General features: G+C 41.2%; 1 protein-coding gene across 1 annotated transcript in view; it reads left to right on the top strand.

Moving 5' to 3' along the window:
- LOC117525198 (ras-specific guanine nucleotide-releasing factor 1-like) overlaps positions 1-19,398 on the top strand; it is a 120,527-nt gene that overhangs the window by 75,771 nt on the left and 25,358 nt on the right. The window contains exons 11-16 of the mRNA XM_034187044.1: positions 2,595-2,658; positions 6,045-6,187; positions 6,957-7,039; positions 9,212-9,460; positions 17,209-17,582; positions 18,953-19,069. Coding sequence (XP_034042935.1) covers positions 2,595-2,658; positions 6,045-6,187; positions 6,957-7,039; positions 9,212-9,460; positions 17,209-17,582; positions 18,953-19,069 — 1,030 coding nt within the window. The remainder of the gene's footprint in view (positions 1-2,594; positions 2,659-6,044; positions 6,188-6,956; positions 7,040-9,211; positions 9,461-17,208; positions 17,583-18,952; positions 19,070-19,398) is intronic.

Below are 19,398 nucleotides of genomic sequence, written 5' to 3' on the forward strand. Positions count from 1 at the left end.
CGTGTTTGAGGGAATATTCGGCATGTTTCCACCACATCCTGGCCGAATGTCCCGAATGTGCTTGAATGCACCATGAGTGCACCTTGAGTGCTGCTACAATGTATTCTGCTGAACCGCTATCAGGCCATAATCGTACAGCTTGTAAGTGCATTCTGATTTGTTCGTACTGCATTCTGGCAGCTGTCTAGGTACCCTTACAGTGTTCCACCAACATTTGTACTGCATTAGGAGGCTCATGTGCACGGCATGTGCACAGATCAGTCAGGGCAGGGCGGAGTGTAGTCTGGGTATTCGGATGGCTGTCCTTCGCAATTCTTATGCCCTCCCAGATGTGGGCCGAATTTCATTTTTTGTTTACATTCCTGATTCGGCTTGGCTCGTGCTCATTCGTACTGTGACGGGGCCCTAACCAGCGACCTAAGGCGACAATTGGATGTCTTTGGCATTAGGTGTCTCCAAACGATCCTCAGGTACCTCTACCTGACTTTGTACTGAACAAGTAGTTACTGAGCAAGATAAGCGCCTTTATTGTCATTGTACCTTCATACAACGAAATTTGTCTTCTGCATTTAACCCATCCTAATTACAGTTAGATACAATCCAACCACTAAGAGCAGTGAGCAGCCCGGCGCCCAGGGACCAACTCCACATCTAGAGACGTTGCCTTGGTCAGTGGCAGAGAAAGGAACAGACCCTAATAAAGCATGTTTTTGATTGTGGGGGGAAACTGGAGTCCGGGAAGGGATCCCACAGTTTTCTTGCTGTGAGGTAATAGTGCTAATGACTAAACCACTGTGCCGCAATGCTCTTCATAGTAAAAATATTGAAGTATCTCAATAAAATAAATGGGAAGCAATATAAAAGTAAGTAAATCCCTTCGGCTGCTCCCTTGTTTTCATTCAGTGTCGCCACAGCAGTTCCAAGGTGGATCTGGATGTTGAATTCGTACAAGATTCACGCTGGATGCCATTTCTAACACAACTCCACGTGACATGTAGAATTGTGGCAGTGGTTGGGTTTGAAGCGGGAGCCTTGCACGCTGAAACCAAGCGCACTAACCATTTGGCCACTTAAAGATAAGGCTGGATTCTATTACCAAATGAAAAACATTATGCAAACCAATAAATATAAATAACATGAGATACACACACACACTTATCTTCAACCGGTTAGTCCAATCAAGGGTAGCGGGGAACATGGGATACAATCATACCTTAATTATAAGATACAGAAAATAAATATGTTTTAAGATACACCATAGAAGAGTCAACAGTAGTGCACCTTCTGATGTCTGCTGGCAAACTGTTGCACAAAGTGGGTGCACAATGAGCAAAATTTTTCCTTTCTTCAAACATGCAAACCAGTAACAGTAGGAATTAAATCCATGAAAGTATATTTTAGACCACACTAACAGAATCATGCTCAGAGTGACAAGTGATTTAATCCAAGATTCATATAAATTAAGACATTTTGTATGTTTATTTTCAAGATGAGTCCTTTTGCCCCAGTGGAAATAGTTTCTGCTCTTTTCACTAACATTTATATGCATTTATACGAGGTCTGTTAGAAAACTATCCGACCTTTTTATTTTTTGCAAAAACCATATGGATTTGAATCACGTATGATTGCATCAGCCAAGCTTGAACCTTCGTGCGCATGCGTGAGTTTTTTCACGCCTGTCGGTTGCGTCATTTGCCTGTGAGCAGGCTTTGTGTGAGCACTGGTCCACCCCCCTCATCGGATTTTTATTGCGAGTAAAATGTCTGAACGATTTGGAGCTTTGCTGCATCAAATTTTTCCAGAAACTGTGAGAGACAGCCAGGTGGACACCATTTGGAAAATTCAGATGGCTTTCAGGGACGATTTTATGGGGATCACACAAATTAAGGAGTGTTACAGCTGGTTTAAAGACCACCCACAGCGGCTGAGAGCGCACCGCGCTCCGAGCGGTGATCGACAGGTTGAAATGACCAGATCATTTCCAAAGTGAAGGCTGTGTTGATCCGGGACGTCGTCTGACTACCACAGAAATTGCAGAAGACATGGACATCAGCACTTTTTCGGCACATTCCACTGTTACAGGAGTTTTTTGTCATGGAAAGAGGAGCGGAGGAATGCGCCACAGAGCCGCGAATGGCGCGGGACAAAAGCACCTCCGTGTTGGTCTCACAGGACAGCTTTTAGATGGCTTTCAGACGGCTTTCGGTGGCTTTTCAGTCATGTGACTATCCGAGAAATTGTGGATGAGCTGGACATGCCAGAACATGTCTCTCACAGTTTCTGGAAAAATTTGATGCAGCAAAGCTCCAAATCGTTCAGACATTTTACTCACAATAAAAATCCGATGAGGGGGGTGGACCACTGCTCACACAAAGCCTGCTCACAGGCGAATAACGCAACCGTCAGGCGTGAAAAAACTCACGCATGCGCACGAAGGTTCAAGCTTGGCTGATGCAATCACACGTGATTCAAATCCATATGGTTTTTGCCAAAAATAAAAAGGTCAGATAGTTTTCTAACAGACCTTGTATAACATTTATACCCAAGCATCTCTATGCCACACGTGACACTGTGACTTTAAAACTTTCTCACAGAATGGAGTGGTCTCGCTCATCGACTGCACATTGATGGAGGAGGCAGAAGGCACAGATGATGAGTGTAAGTTGCTTTCATACCTTGGTAGTACATAAATGCAGGAACTCGCCATATCATTGATGAAATCTGTTGTCATTAAAACATAAAGTCTTTCAAGTAATACAACCAAATAATTGCATGACCTGTTTGCCATTTTACATTCCCGCCCACATTTCCCACAAAAGCATAAATATTTAAAATTAAGCCAAAACTGCAGAGTACTACTCCTGAGGCTCTTATGGGATCTGTCTGCATTTATACCATGCAAACTAGACATATAGAGCGCAAAAAATAAATAAATAAAAATGTTATTCATAATAACTATCCAAAATAAATGAATCAGAGTAATTGTGATCCTACCACAATTATGAGCAGCACTGGTGTATTATATTCTTAATCAAATATGAACATAAACCACAGTTATCCTCTTGGACAATGCAAGAAGAACAGGGCACATTATTCTGAGGGATTCAGACTTCAGACAACTTTATTGATCACAAAAAGGGGATTTACCACGATCTGCTTTTTCACAGATTTCAATTTTCATAAAATTATAATTTCTTAAGTCTCAGCGGAGCTTTCTGGACAACAGGTCATCTTATTTTGAATCATAATTACATGTAATCCATTACTGTGCAAGCTTGAGCACAGTGGGTCTGTGTGCACGCTGCAAAAGCTCTGTGATTTCACACCATACATTTCAAATTAGAATGAATTAATTTCAAGGTCAAAGTCCTGTTAGAAGTGGCTTTTCATAAGCTAAATTAGATGTGATTAAATGTCAGGAGTATGTTTTTAGTTCATGCACTTGAGTCAGAGTTTTTTGTGGTGCCAGGTTTTTCTTTTCTCAGCTTTTTCGGTTTCTGAATTCTTTTTCATATAATTTTCACAGAACATTGGTTATCTCTGGTATACACAATTTGTCATTGCTTTTAGGCACTTGTTAACTGGAAGATACACAAACAGGCATAAAATTGGAACCTCCATCCAGTTTTGGTGGTGTAGGAAACAGAAAAAATTAGAGTGATTGAGGCACTTTTGATTGAGATATAATGCAAAATGTACACCAAATGGGCTTTTCAATATTAAATTCAATTGTCCACAAAATTCACAATCCAGATCCAGATCAAACTTTTTCAGGTGATAGTCTGCACCTCACTGTCAAATATGAGGGTGACTGGGCCACATTTATTTAAGATATAATGTAAAATATACATTAAATGGGGTTTTCAATGTTAAATTTAAAGGATACCATCCTACATAATGCTGTCAAATATGAAAGAAATTTGTTCTTTTTTGACAGAGTTGTGAATTTTTGAAAATTCATTCAGTGTTAAAGATAGAGATTTTTCCTGGTTTAAGAGCAATCCGAGATTTCTGACATCCACCAATGTGGATCTCGATCACCTCCAAAATTCAGTGGGGTCTTCCATGCCATAATATCTATCTGTGGTGCGAATTTGGTGAGAATCCGTGTAGTTTTGACGTACTCCTTCAAAGCCTACTTAAATTTTATATGTATATGTGTGTATACACACACACACACACACACACACACACACACACACACACACACACACATATAGTATATATATATATATATGAAATTTTTACTTTCACTTTTGATGCTCTTTCTGTGTGCTTCTTAGGGCCCGGTCCCACTGGCGTTAGGAGGATTTGCATATGGATTGCGCACAAAATTGGCTCATATTTGCTTAACATCCGCATTATCAGTGAAACATGCTTGTATGAGTCGGCCGACACCCGCACACGTCTGCAATTATCCGCAGAGGCACGTTTTTCCATTGCCAGGATTTTTGAACTGCACAAAATTTTTTGACATCCGCCTTACATACTCAATACATACACAAACATAATCTATGTGCTGTATATTCGCCGTCATCTGCTGATATCCGCATCTGACAGGGATTTGCGGCTTGGCAGCGGACTGGGACAGTGTGTAAAATGGATATTTTGCGTGCCCATCATGTCCACATCACAAACTAAAATAAGTTGTAGCGACTGCATACAGATTGGCCACGAATAAAGCATTTTTATTGTGTCTGCTTTGCATCTGATTTGTGGCGGATGCAAATCAAATGTGCTGTGTTCACAGCTGGACGCCGTTCTTTGTTCTACTGGCTGCCACGCGCTCTGCACTGGATGCTGTGTATAAAATAATTATTTTGTGGCAGATTAATCATTTTATTCTGCAAATTGGCTGTTGAAAACGGCTCTAATCACCTCCTGAATCACACAGGATGCTGCAGAAAGCATTTTGAGCCGTCTAAAAAAGTAATTATTTGACTTGTTTACATTGTCACGACTTGATAAAACAGTTGCATGTTTTATCCTTCTTGTCTGCAGCTGTTACAGTATTTATTCCTGTTTATAACAGATTTATGTTCTTGTTATAATCGTTCAGACGAGCTGCGCTCTGATGCATTCCGCTGACGTCACCACTCGCCCTGTTCACTGCTTATTTACTCCAATCAACTTGTCCAAGTCCAGCAAATGCTCCAGAGGCTGTATTGTTGGTGTGAATAGTGATGCCGATGGCCCGAGTGTGCTTCATTTATGGCCGCAATGCAGATGCCGTGCACGCGCAACACGTGCATGATGCATTCATAATACACCCTTAATACTACCGTGATAATTGCAATGCGTCGGATCCGTTTCCTCACTACATGCGTTATACAACCGTGATTGTTCATCATATTATTCGCTATATATTATTAATATATCCGTAATTCATACTGGGACATTTGTCATTTTTGGCCATTTTTGTTGCGGATGACAACGAATGACCGTACTTTGTGTACTCAATTCATGCGCAATTAGCTAATCCTCTCCCCAGTGGGACCGGGCCCTTACCCTGTGTGCAGCTATGCAATGCTCTTGGAACCTTAGCTTCCCTGAGGAAGTCTTCCCTAAAGGATTAATAAAATTCTATATACTCTAATCCATAATTTAATCTGAAGTGAAATCTTAATCCAGAATCCAGATCCAGATCCAGATCACCTCCAAATTGGAGTGTTCCATGGCCTAATATGTATCTGTGGTGAAAGATTTCGTCAAAATCTGTTCGTAGTATTGATGTAATCCTGCTAAGAGACAGACAGACAAATAAATAAACAAACATTGATGTTTTTATTGTGTCCTTTATTTATGGATGTAATAAAGACAGTTAGGTCAATCAAATTGCTTGTGAACCTTGTTGCTAAATACACAGTTATTGCTTATTTTAGGTTCTGCCTTGATAGTCTTTTTCACTGTGTTTTTATTGTGGGTATTTTAGCCATTCATTCACCTACTGATTTTAAATGTTTTTTAAAAAACAGTCTTTTGTATTTTTTGTCTTTTGCTGTATTTTGATTTTACGTAAATGCTGCTGAATTTGTGTCTTCCAGCCAAAGCAGAGAAAAGTGGTCAGGACACGGATCACTTGGATTTTAAGGTGATGGTAGAACCCAAAGACAGTCAACCCTACACCGTCATCCTGGTGGCTTCGTCCCGACAAGAAAAGTCAGCGTGGACCAGCGACATTAGCCAGGTATGTCTCTTCATATGCATTTGAAGTTAAAAAACAAAACAAAACTCAAAATGTATTCACACAACTCAAGATATACACACACACACACACACACACACACACACACACACACACACACACACACACACATATATATGTGTGTGTGTGTGTGTGATGAAATATGATGCACTTATAATCAAGAGGATCTGCTAAAGTAAAAAAAATAGAAGAAAAAAAATGATTAAAAGGACTTTTATCATTGCGTGGTTGTTGTTGCCAGGCAGGCTGGTTTGAGTGTTTCAGAATCTGTTGCTCTGCTGGGAGTTTCATGCACAACATCAGCTTTGGTGTATTTCCACGTGTTGTTTTGTTTATGAGCCTGTGTTTGTGCTCCCTGTGTCGCTGTCTCTGCCCCTCACTCACTTGCTGTGTTTGGTGTTTTTCCGTTTGATACAGTGTGTGTAACTACTGACACCATTCTGTGCTTGGCGTAGAACTGGAATTTTCATCAACGATGATGGAAAAAAGAATCACCGTGCTTTCTCTCATCGGACATTTAATCTTTACTTCATCCTGGGAATGCAGTTCTGTGTGTGAATAGATGAATTTGTGAACAAATGTCACTATAATGAAGGTCAGAGCAACAGAGCTTGGAGCTCATGTCCATTTTTATTTCTTATTTTTTGTCCTTTCTGTCACATGATGTTTGTAAAAGGAGTTTGTGAGCTCAGTCATCTTCTTTGTGCTTCGTTGTGCTCATGGAACACTTTTTCTCTCTCCTGCATTCCAGTGCATCGACAACATTCGCTGTAACGGTCTGATGATGAATGCCTTTGAGGAAAACAGTAAAGTCACCGTGCCACAGATGATTAAGTGAGGATTGTACACTACAAAGCAATGCACATACATTATGCACGCTCAAACAGAGACTGAAAGCTGCATTTCATAAACGACAGTGACAGTGCATGAAAAATGCACGAAACTCACAAATTCTCTTTCTCAAGGCCTAAAAGTGGCATTTGCAAAAATAAAAGTACAAAAGTAATTAAACATTAATGAATCACTAAAATGTCTGTGCTCACTTAAAGGCAAATCAGAGGGTATTCCAGAGGGTCGAAATGAGTCAGAGGACCTTGGTTTGTTTTGGGTCAGAGACATGGGCATAACTAGAAATGAATCCATTTTTGGGGGGTGATGGGGGCGGGGGATTTCCAATAAATGCCACTACTGTATTGTTTCTAGAATTTCAGAATAGTGAATCATTTTCAGTTCAATTTATTTTCATTTATATAGTGCCAAATCACAACAAAGTTGCCTCAAGATGCTTCACACAAGTAAGGTCTAACCATACCAACCACCAGAGTAAGCACACAGGCAGTGGTAAGGAAAAACTCTCTGATGATTTGAAGAAGAAACCTCAAGCAGACCAGACTCAAAGGTGTGACCCTCTGCTTGGGCCATACTACTGACACAATTGTCAATACAAATATACAGGAAATTTTCTGAAAACTTTTCCTTTTAATGTTTCAAACATTTCAAAACTGTGAATAATTTTAACATTTATAAAGCCAATTGCTTCATTCAGTGAATCGTGGATCACTTTGTGAAGCAACAGATTAATGTTAATGTTGTTTTGAGCGAAAGAATTAATAATTTTGAACAATATCCAAGCATGCTCTGTGACAGACTGCTGTCCTGTCCAGGATCCAGGGTCTACTCCGCCTCACGCCCTATGACTGCTGGGATAGGTTCCAGCCACGCGTGACCCTTAATTGGACTAAGCGGGTGAAGATGAGTGTGTGTGTGTGTGTGTGTGTGTGTGTGTGTGTGTGTGTGTGTGTGTGTGTGTGTGTGTGTGTGTGTGTGTGTGTGTGTGTGTGTGTGTGTGTGTGTGTGTGTGTGTGTGTGAGTGAGTGAGTGACTGAGAGTAAACTGAACAATTGTTTCTGAAAATGATTCACTGTTTCCAAATGCTTGGATGTCCCATCCATTTTCTATACCCGCTTATTCCAGTGAGGCACAGTACACCTTGGACAGGACGCCAGTCCCTCGCAGGGCCACTGTTCAATTTACTATTTCAAGCAATTTGAACAGTGAGTTACTTTCAGAATCTTTCAGAATCAGTTATTTATTTTTGTATTTGAGCATTTTAAAACTTACCAATGCAAAAGTGAACCACTTTCAAACGTAGTTGTTTCACCCTGAGTTTCAAGTGTGTCTATTGAATTAATCATACTTGGATATAATTGTTTTATTTAGTATTGTGAGCATTTCATAACAGTGAGTAACTTTCTACCTCACCTGCTTCATTTGTTCCAAGTGTAAAGGAACAACAAATCATTTTCTGAACCATCACTGTCTGTGGAATATTTCACTACAGCCTTAATTCCTTCCACCTCTACTTTTTTGTTGTTTTACCCTGAGAGGTTGGTGTGGTGAACCCAGTACCAATCAAGGTTGTAATTCCCACACTGGGAGCAACATGTCCTTGGTTTTCATTGTCTGAATTATGTTCAGGCCCCACATCACACCTCCTACTTTTGCACTTTTACTGCCACAGTTTGCACTATTGGCTAAAATCTCCCAGCATGCTTTTAATGTCCAGCTGCTGTAATTTGCATGTGAGATGCTGTGAGCTGATGAAAATGCACATATGCTCCACCAGGTCACCTTCAGTTGTTATTGTGCACTCACAGCAATAAGCATTAGGAGCAGCAGGGAGTAGACAGGAGATTTAAGCTGCCCTGGGTTTTGCCTGCCAGGCTACGCTCAGGCAGTTCTGGACATCTGATGGTTGAAGCTCAGTGGTGATTCTGTGCAGCCTGACTGAAAACTCTACAAAGACCACTGTGAAATAATATGCATGAGAATGTACAAATGTAATATACTGTCTGCTGTCCTCAGAGGAAACTCCAGTTTTGATGCTGTTTGCAAAAATTCCTGGACAACTAGTTTTCACAGTAGAAAGCAAACTTCTATTTTAAGATGTATTAACAGGTATTTCTCTGAGTAAAAAAGCCTGATGTCACTTGTTGTCCGTCACAGGTCGGACACCAGCCTGTACTGTGATGATGTCGACATCCGTTTCAGCAAGATGATGAACTCCTGCAAAGTGCTGCAGATCCGTTATGCCAGCGTGGAGCGCTTGTTGGAGAGGCTGACTGACCTGCGCTTTCTCTCCATTGACTTCCTCAACACTTTTCTTCACTCTTACCGGGTCTTCACCAGCGCCGACGTGGTGCTGGATAAGCTCATCACCATTTACAAGAAACCCATCAGTGCCATTCCTGCACGGTGAGTGAAGTACCACTGACATAAAACATTGAATAAGAGATTTTACTTTCTCATTGGCTGGATATTAAAGGCCTTGTCACACCTTGACGATTTAGCCAGCGTATGCCAACCATATTATAACATGCTGTCATAAATCTAAGAAGTTAAGGGTAAGTTTTTTCTAAGTTAAGAGCACGCTGAAGCTCACTGATGTATGTCCTAATATGCTGAGCTCCTTGAAAAAGTCTGGGCATGCTGAAAATTCTCAGCGAGTGCCAGTGTGTGACACATGCGGGACATAAGTTGTAGGTAAGTTATGCGATTGTTGGCACACGTTTCTTGTAATTTACTCATAAGTCTAAATATGTCTGTCAGTGCTGTCCACTGATTGGCTGAAACCTGCAGTCCTCATGTGGACAGACAGACAGACTGTTTCATTCACACATGGAGTAAATCAGTCTGATGTCAATGGTTCTTAACGTATTTATTCTTAATTTGTTAGGATGGGTCATTATATACATTTTGTATGTTTTATTTTACACAATAAAATGAATTATGAATTGTGTTCACTTCAGTCCGATCCATCGTCACAGTGTGACGGACACGTACATAAAGTGTCCTGATTTTGGAAAACGACGACAATGAAACTGCACTCATTGTCAGCACCCCTGATTTTAAAGACAGATTTTACAGTATGTTCAGAAATAAATGCAAATGAACCAATTTTGTAGTTTTAATATTTCATAAAATGTGTAAAATAATTGAATAAGAGCAAAAAGACTTTCATGTACTGAAATACACAAAATGGATGTGTGTCTGACAGTTGCTGGCACTCTTTGATGAATTTATACTAAAACTTCACCTTTACTGGCAGTTCTGAAGATTTTGAATGACTGTATATGGATGGTGACATCTGGGACCATGTGTTGGTGCTGCGTGTAGCTACATTCACCACACTACAGAACCACCTTGGGTCATGAATGGCAATCACCCAGGTGGACAGTGGCCATCTATCTGCCACAGCCAAGTAAAAAGTGAGCACCCCCTTGACCTTCTTCAGTCGCTGCTGGGGCCCTCAACACTGAAGCACCTGCAAGTTGGATCACTGGAGGGGATTTGCATATTTCTCCCTCTACAGTGCATTACATCATTAAATGATTCAAGGAATCTAGAGGAGTTTCAGAGCATAAAGGACAAGGGTGCAAACCTAAGGGCCCCTTCACACATAACGCAACTGAAGCCGAATAGCGCACAAAGGGGGAATAGCATGCCAGTCGTAAAAAATCGGCGCTGCCTCTAATGCTTTATACACCTGTTGCTACAACTATTCACGCACACCAGTGGCTGAAAGACAGAGCGTGTGCTGTGAGAACGCATTCGAACCCTCTCGCGGCAGGTATCGGCCAAAATCCAGGTGACACACACGAACATCCAACACGCTCTCAGGACACTTAGAAAATGTGTGGCCATTCGCTCTGTCAGCACAAAAATAGTGAGCGTGCAAACACTTTCGAGCTGGCTGTGGAATTTGTCTAAGTGCCCCCACAACTGTGGAGTTGACAAGCAACACACATGTGGCCTGCCAGAGTGTCGGCTCCCCCCTCAACACGTGCCATGCATGTGTATCACGCGTGTCCCCCCCCCACAACACGTGGGTGCACCCCCCCACACACACACACACACACATGTGTTGCGGGGGGGGGCACACTTGCATGACATGCTGATATGTATGTACAGATGGGGAGCAGTCAGCCAGAGCACACACAGCACAGCGAGCCGCCTTTCAGCTGATCGTTGGCCAGAGACTCACTGACAGCTGCAAATGACGTCTCAGTGTACACGACATGTAACATTAACCACAGAGATCACAGCCAGCGCGCCGCAGGACTGCAAGCCAACAGTGCAACAAATATGCCACTTTCAGTCACGTATCACAAAGAAATACACTGTAACAAAGTGTGAGGAGGTGATGGTCTAGTGGTTAAGGCGTTGGACTTGACACCAGAAGAGCCTCGGTTCAAATCCCAGCCTGACTGGAAAATCACTAAGGGTCCTTGGGCAAGGTCTTTAATCCCCTATTGCTCCCGGTGTGTAGCGAGCGTCTTGTGTGGCAGCACCATTGGGGTGAATGTGAGGCACATATAAATGCAGTCCATTTATTTAACAAACGCCAGTTTGTTAGTTATTACGGTGCTTTTTTTGCTGTAATTAAAGACTTACTCTTCGTCTACATAATCTAATTTCTCTTTTTTTTTTTTTTTTTTAAATGAATTTATCTCCTTGTTGATTTTAGGCATTTTACACTTCTGTTATAGGACAGCAATGGTAGAGTGGTAAAGTTTCTGTTTGTTAATCAGAGCTTTTGTAAATTGCAGGTTCGAATCCCATGGGTGCCATGTATTTTTTTATTGTTTGTTTCTCCACAGCAGCGTGCGATGTGGTTCCACACATTCAAGCTGTTTTTTTTGTTTGTTTGTTTGTTAGTTATTTGTTTTTTTCCCTCTAACATCAGTGGCGTGATGTGGATCCACACATTTTTTTTTCTTTTTTTTATATAGCGCCAAATCACAACAAACAGTTGCCCCAAGGCGCTTTATATTGTAAGGCAAGGCCATACAATAATTACGTAAAAACCCCAACGGTCAAAACCCCCTGTGAGCAAGCACTTGGCGACAGTGGGAAGGAAAAACTCCCTTTTAACAGGAAGAAACCTCCAGCAGAACCAGGCTCAGGGAGGGGCAGTCTTCTGCTGGGACTGGTTGGGGCTGAGGGAGAGAACCAGGAAAAAGACATGCTGTGGAGGGGAGCAGAGATCAATCACTAATGATTAAATGCAGAGTGGTGCATACAGAGCAAAAAGAGAAAGAAACACTCAGTGCATCATGGGAACCCCCCAGCAGTCTAAGTCTATAGCAGCATAACTAAGGGATGGTTCATGGTCACCCGATCCAGCCCTAACTATAAGCTTTAGCAAAAAGGAAAGTTTTAAGCCTAATCTTAAAAGTAGAGAGGGTGTCTGTCTCCCTGATCCGAATTGGGAGCTGGTTCCACAGGAGAGGAACCTGAAAGCTGAAGGCTCTGCCTCCCATTCTACTCTTACAAACCCTAGGAACTACAAGTAAGGCTGCAGTCTGAGAGCGAAGCGCTCTATTGGGGTGATATGGTACTATGAGGTCCCTAAGATAAGATGGGACCTGATTATTCAAAACCTTATAAGTAAGAAGAAGAATTTTAAATTCTATTCTAGAATTAACAGGAAGCCAATGAAGAGAGGCCAATATGGGTGAGATATGCTCTCTCCTTCTAGTCCCCGTCAGTACTCTAGCTGCAGCATTTTGAATTAACTGAAGGCTTTTCAGGGAACTTTCAGGACAACCTGATAATAATGAATTACAATAGTCCAGCCTAGAGGAAATAAATGCATGAATTAGTTTTTCAGCATCACTCTGAGACAAGACCTTTCTAATTTTAGAGATATTGCGTAAATGCAAAAAAGCAGTCTTACATATTTGTTTAATATGCGCTTTGAATGACATATCCTGATCAAAAATGACTCCAAGATTTCTCACAGTATTACTAGAGGTCAGGGTAATGCCATCCAGAGTAAGGATCTGGTTAGACACCATGTTTCTAAGATTTGTGGGGCCAAGTACAATAACTTCAGTTTTATCTGAGTTTAAAAGCAGGAAATTAGAGGTCATCATCTGCAGTCATCATGCAGATGATGACTGCAGAGTCATCATCTGATGAACCTTGTGGTATTCTGGGTAAAGAAGTTTGGGCAGCTGGTTGTAGATGAGGCCGGGGTCTGAGACAGAGCACAGGAAGACGTGGTACACCGGCGTGTTCAGGTGGTGCACTGCAAGTACCGCGTCGGCTGCCGTAAGTCCCGCGCCCACAATCAGCACAGGGTCTGATTGACATTCCAGCTGGTTTCTTTTCTTCTTCCACAGCAGCTGCGTGATGTGTTCCCGCTGTGACGGCTTCGTGCACACTCGTGCACGTGTACACTCATGGGTGTGCACGAAACCATTGCAGCGGGATCGTTCACGACCGTGTGTCCCTCCCAACATCGGCTTGATAGGCTTTTCGTGGTTCGCTCATTTGGGCTGTTTCGCTGTGATTTGCCCTGATTCCTACTTATTGATGCTATGTGTGAAGGGGCCCTAAGCTGAGCAGCCGTGAACTCTGATCCCTCAGATGGTGCTGCACCAAAACCAGCCACTCATTAATAGCTGATATAACCACATAGGCAAGGGATTTCTCTGGGAAACCTTTGTCAAGTGCTACAATATGGAGTTACATTCACAAATGCCAAATAAAATTGTACTGTGCAAAAAAGAAGCTGTATATTAACCCTGTCCAGAAATAGTGACAATGTCTCTGGGCTTGGAGGCATCTGGATTGGACGGACCATTACACAGTGAAAACATGTATTCAGGCAAATGACTATTCCAGATCTTTTTTGGAAGAAATGGACACAATGTGCTCCAAACAGTTGTAAGTCCAAAAGGTAGGGTCCGTCACGGTGTGAAGTAATTTACACTTCTGTGATGGCAGCATTAATGCAGAAAACTACACTGAGATTTTAAAGCAGCACCTTCAAGATGACATCTTTTCAGGGACATCTACACAAGACAATGCAAAACCATGTTCTGCAAACATTACAAAGCCATTGCTGCAGAAGAAGAAGAAAATGGGTACTGGACTGGCCTGCCTGCAGTCCTGACCTGTCCTCAACAGAGACTGTGTGGAAAATCTTAAAACAAACAAAACAAATGCAATAATGATGATCTTGTACTACTGCAGACCTTAAAACGTGTTTGCAGGAAGTATGAAACAAAATAACACCTGAAATGTTTCATGGCTTGTCATCGTCATTGCCAAAATGTCTTTTCAGTGTTGTGAGAAGGAATTGCAACATTACAAAGTGATAAATGCTGTAGTGTCCCAACTTTTTTTGGAAAGTGTTGCAGGCAGTAAATGCACGCATGTATATTAACAACTGAATTGAAGTTGAACACAACAAACAAACATGAAATATCTTGGGCTGATATGTAGAAATCAAAGTAAATGTAAAGACCACAGAATTTTGTTTTTGATTTGGAATTAATTTATTTTGCATTTTCTATAGTGCTCCAACTTTTTTTCTGATTTGAGGTTGTACAATATATAATTTGTCCCAGAGTTCTTAAAATTTTTCATATTGGTTGAAAGTTGTGAACTGAGGTTCATACCCCTTAGCAAAAAGTAGTTTACTTAAAGTTCATTTTATTAAGTATGCTTCAGTATAAGTATAGCAAGTATACTACAGACCGTGTACTGTTAGTATACTAGAAAGTACACAAATTTAATACTTTTTCGGACTAAATTGGAACATTTCAAGTTTATAAAAGTATATTTTAAAGTTTGTTTTAAGTTTGCAAAAGTACACTTTAAAGTACATAACAAGTACACTCATCTATATACTATCAATGTACTTGGTATATCCCTCTTGTATGCTTAAAGTATACCACACATACACTTATCAATGTACTTGATATATCCCTCTCCTATGCTTAAAGTATACCACAAGTGCACTTATCGATATACTGCCATTGTACTAGTTGCATACTTTGAGTCCCTATTTTTAGTTTATTATTGTCTACTTAAAGTATACTGTTATACACATTGGTTATTTCACTATTTTACTTTTATACTTTAATTTTGCTTGGCATATTACTTGTAGCTTACTATTATATACTGAAAATATACTCCTTAAAGTATTCTTAAAGTTTACTCATACTGTATGTACACAAGAGTGTGATGCATTTAAAAAATCACAAGACAGAATGTTGAAAACAAGTTTGATATATATATAAAACAAAGACCTATGAGATCAAGTCCTTCCTTTGTGGAGAAAATTAAAAGAAAAAGTGCATGTAAAATGTAAACATAATGGTCTCTCCAAGATCAAGTCCTTTTTTGTACAAATGTAAACGTCTTCAACTGAGAACTAAAGTCCTTCCTTGTCAAAAAAGGTAAAAGAAAAGTGCGAACCTTTGGAACCAAAAATAAATAACTACATAGAAAAAAAAATCTGTACTTTTATGACTTCTTTTGAGTTACTTGAGTTAATGTCTTGACGTAGTATATCTTGCTCCAAGTGCATAATAAGTATTAGTACTTTGTGGCAGAAAGACGTAAAAAGTTTTAGTATTAAAGTATAAGTGTAAGTCTTAGACTTATACTTATAATGTACTTAGACTTAGACTTTTGTTTATACTTTTTCAGTATAAGCCAAGTATACTTCACTATACTATACTTAAGTATATAAAATATAGTTTATAAAAAGTCACCTTCAAGTATACTTCCTCAATTTTAGTAAAAAAATAAGTATACTCATAGTACACTTGAATAAACTTCTTTTTGCTAAGGGACTGCTATAAAAGAAATCCGGCAATCACAGTTCTAAAAATATGCAAGAAACAAGGAGTTGCACTCCAGACTGCCAGTACATCAGTTATACAAAGATAATAAGAACAAAAATATTAACTTAAGGGGAAGAAAAACATGATATGCAAATCACAAAAAACATCAATGATGTGAATGAGAACTATAAACTATTTACTTGGTTGCATATTGCCTGTTAGTAGGCAAACCACCTATGATGCCAGTGTGGTCAAATTACTAAAGATTCACTTTATGTTTGTGATTCACTTAAGGACTAAAAAGAGACAACTATTTTTACATACTTGTCTTTACGATCAGAAAAAATGTTTTTGGATGTGTTATCTCTGTAACGACACTTCCCACTATTATATCCTCTCCAGGTGAGACACAGGTAAGAGGTCACGCCCCCAGTTTTCTGCCCGTTAGAATGTCTGAGTCCTGCGTCCGCAGTTCACCTCCTCAGTCCCTCCACCCTCCACCTTCTCACCCTATGCCATTCTCACTTGTCTTCCTCTTTCCACAACTCTGACCATCCCTCGCTTTGCTGCGCTGTCACCATGGCAACCCTTCGCTCTGCTGCAGGACCCCACCCTCTCCTCCTGTTCTCCCTTTTTCTCTGCCTCTCTCCCATCATCTGCAGCGGCTCTACGATATTAAATATTGATGGTGGCGTTTTGCACCCAGACCCTGTTTTGCCCTCTTCTCATCGTTCTTTTTTCTTGCTTTGTTTGTATCCGCTCTTCTGCGCCTTTTCACTGTTTTGTGATTTAGGAAAAGAGACGCAACATGACTGCAGCTGACACCTTACAGGGCTGAAGGCTTCCCGTTTGCCCACTCCAAGCAGGAGCCTCCGCTGTGGTGGAATCCATGTCCACTATGTTGCTCCAGCGTCGCCTTTCTCCTTCCAGCTGACTTGTTTACTTACTCATTGGTTTCTCCCTCACTTGTTTTTTTATATATATATATATTTTACTGCACCTCTCCCTCCCTTCCTCCCCTTTTCTCTCCATCTCTGTAGGCCTCCCCTGGGCTGGTTGCTGTTGGCAGCACCCGTGCCTCCCACACTGTCACTTGACATGCTATTTATAGGCCTTCAGAGGGGGTGGCTCTCAGTGCAAGGAGGATGCTGTCTTAAACAATGCAGCTTAAAAAAAGAGGCAGGAGCTCCCAAAGAGCGGCGTGCTTAATGCGTCACATCATTGTATCATGTATCGCTGTCATCTGACGGCCACACCGAGAAGCTTTTACCAAAGCTCAAACTGCATTGTATGTTTTGTCTTAATATTTATCTTTTCCCCTCCTATCTTTTTCTCCTCCTTTGTCTTTATTTGCTGCAGTTCTTTGGAGCTTTTTTTTGCGAGTAGCCAGAACAACAAACTCCTTTACGGCGAGCCGCCCACATCACCGCGTGCCGGCCGCAAGTTCTCTTCTCCGCCTCCTCTCTCCCTCACCAAGACCTCCTCGCCCAACCGCCGTCGAAAGCTTTCGCTCAACATCCCCATTATCACCGGGGGCAAAGCCCTGGACCTGGCTGCGCTCAGCTGTTCTCCCAATGGCTATGCAGGCGTGCACTCCACCATGTCACCCTTCAGCAAAACCACACTTGACATCAACAAGCTCTATGTGTCCAGCACCATGGCCAGCAAGATTCCCAATGAGGCCGAGCCCAGAGCCGAAGGCAAGGCTGAGGAGTCTGTCCTTAGTAAGCAAGGTCAGAGTTTATTTAATGATGTTCATGTTTATCAGCAGTGCAAATTCTCTGTTGTGATTTATATGTTGGATTTATTTTCTTTCTTTCTCAGCCGAGTCCATCATTTTGGCCAGGGGTTCCCATCCTTTTATCTTTGGAGCCTTCCTACTTGTACCTAAAAAGGCAGTGCTCCCATAGCCCAAGTGCACCCCCCACCACCACTACCACCACAAAATTAAAAAAAAAACTAAAGTGATTCATTCCCACTTTTTGGGGTGAAGTGGGGAGACATGATAGGTTTCTCCCTTTTTTTCTTTAGTTCTCCACTCCCATCTTTAGCCATGCATGGCTGTAGAGCAGAGCAGTAGTCGTCGTAAGTCCTATGGGCTCTGAGATCCAATGGTGATCCCCAGATACAGTAGTGTGAAGTGGACGAGAATCTACAATGTCTGTCACAGGTTACTTCCCCAGTCAAGGCTGGTGTTGCCGACCGAACGGTCTCCCCTAAAAATCGGTCCGCCGTACCTTCACTGTGCATGCGTCATTTTGGAGCTCAGCAGCATCATTTCTGAGTGTCAGCAGATTATCATCTTGTTTCTGTTTAAAACAGCACTCCAGTCATCATCTGTCTCAGCGACAGATATCTGAAGCTTTTGTACAACAATCATTTCCACATAAATTCAGCATTATTTCATAATAAAAAACGGGGGAAGCAATCAGAGCGCCACAGCAGCACATCTGAGTCTGACATGCTGCGGCCTACGTCATTTCAGAGCCTCGGTAGCGACTCGCCGATTATCGTTTTGTTTTCTGCCTAAAACTGCCTCGTTTCTGCTTAAAACTGACTTTAGAATAATTTCAGAGGTTTTAATTTGTCATCTGATGGTTAATAATCACATTAATCCCTTTGATCACTTTGGGTGTAGAGAGTCAGACTCACACGACACGTGCTGCTGCAGTCCCAAATGATGCATGTGCAGTGAAAGCAGGGCAGACCAGTTTTTCAGTTTGCGACACTGGTACCCTTTAACAGCTGGGTGGATGGGAAAAAATGCAGATGAAGAGTCTTGTGTAAGGACACAGACAGGTCACATGTACAAAAATTCAAATGTTGCAAACACATTTGTTCTTGTACATGACAAGCTTTTCACTGAATTCCTTTTCCTTCTGTAAGTCAGGAAAATATTTTCATAGTGAAAAGCACAGGGCCCTTTGTGATTTGGGACTCCTGGATTTCATCCCACACAAACCCATGTATTAATCTACCTCTACCACAATACGGGTGTATCAAGACGATACAGTTGTTTCTCTTGATACTTTCTTATTTATGTTTGCAGGATTATTTTTGCATGGTTGCATTGAATTTATTCAGGTTATTTTTTTCTGTGCAGATCTCTCGGTGAAAGAGGAATGCAACGAAGAAGAAAGTCAAAGTGACGACGCAGAAGCAGAAATGTCTCCTCCCAAATCACCTTCAACACCGAAGAATGTCAAGTCAAAAAACTCTGGTATGATTGAAACCCCGTGGTATATTTTCTACGTTGTTTTATGTCTGAGATAGAGCCTGACCGATATGGATTTTTTGAAGCCGATGCCGATAACAATATTTGAATGAAAAAAATGCCGATAATCGATAAATCGGCTGATTTGCCGATAGCCGATAAATCAGCCGATATTATTTTTTATTTTTTTTTATGAATAAAATGTTCTTTTTTGGACCCTTAACAAAAAAGGTATGAGCTAAAAGCTGAAGCTTTGTCCTCATATTGATTAACTTTATAACAGAGAAGAATTTTCAAGTTCAAAAAATGCAAAAATGCAATTGGAGCAGTTAGGG

Source organism: Thalassophryne amazonica, chromosome 2, assembly GCF_902500255.1.
Source record: "Thalassophryne amazonica chromosome 2, fThaAma1.1, whole genome shotgun sequence".
Classification (NCBI taxonomy): Eukaryota; Metazoa; Chordata; class Actinopteri; order Batrachoidiformes; family Batrachoididae; genus Thalassophryne; species Thalassophryne amazonica.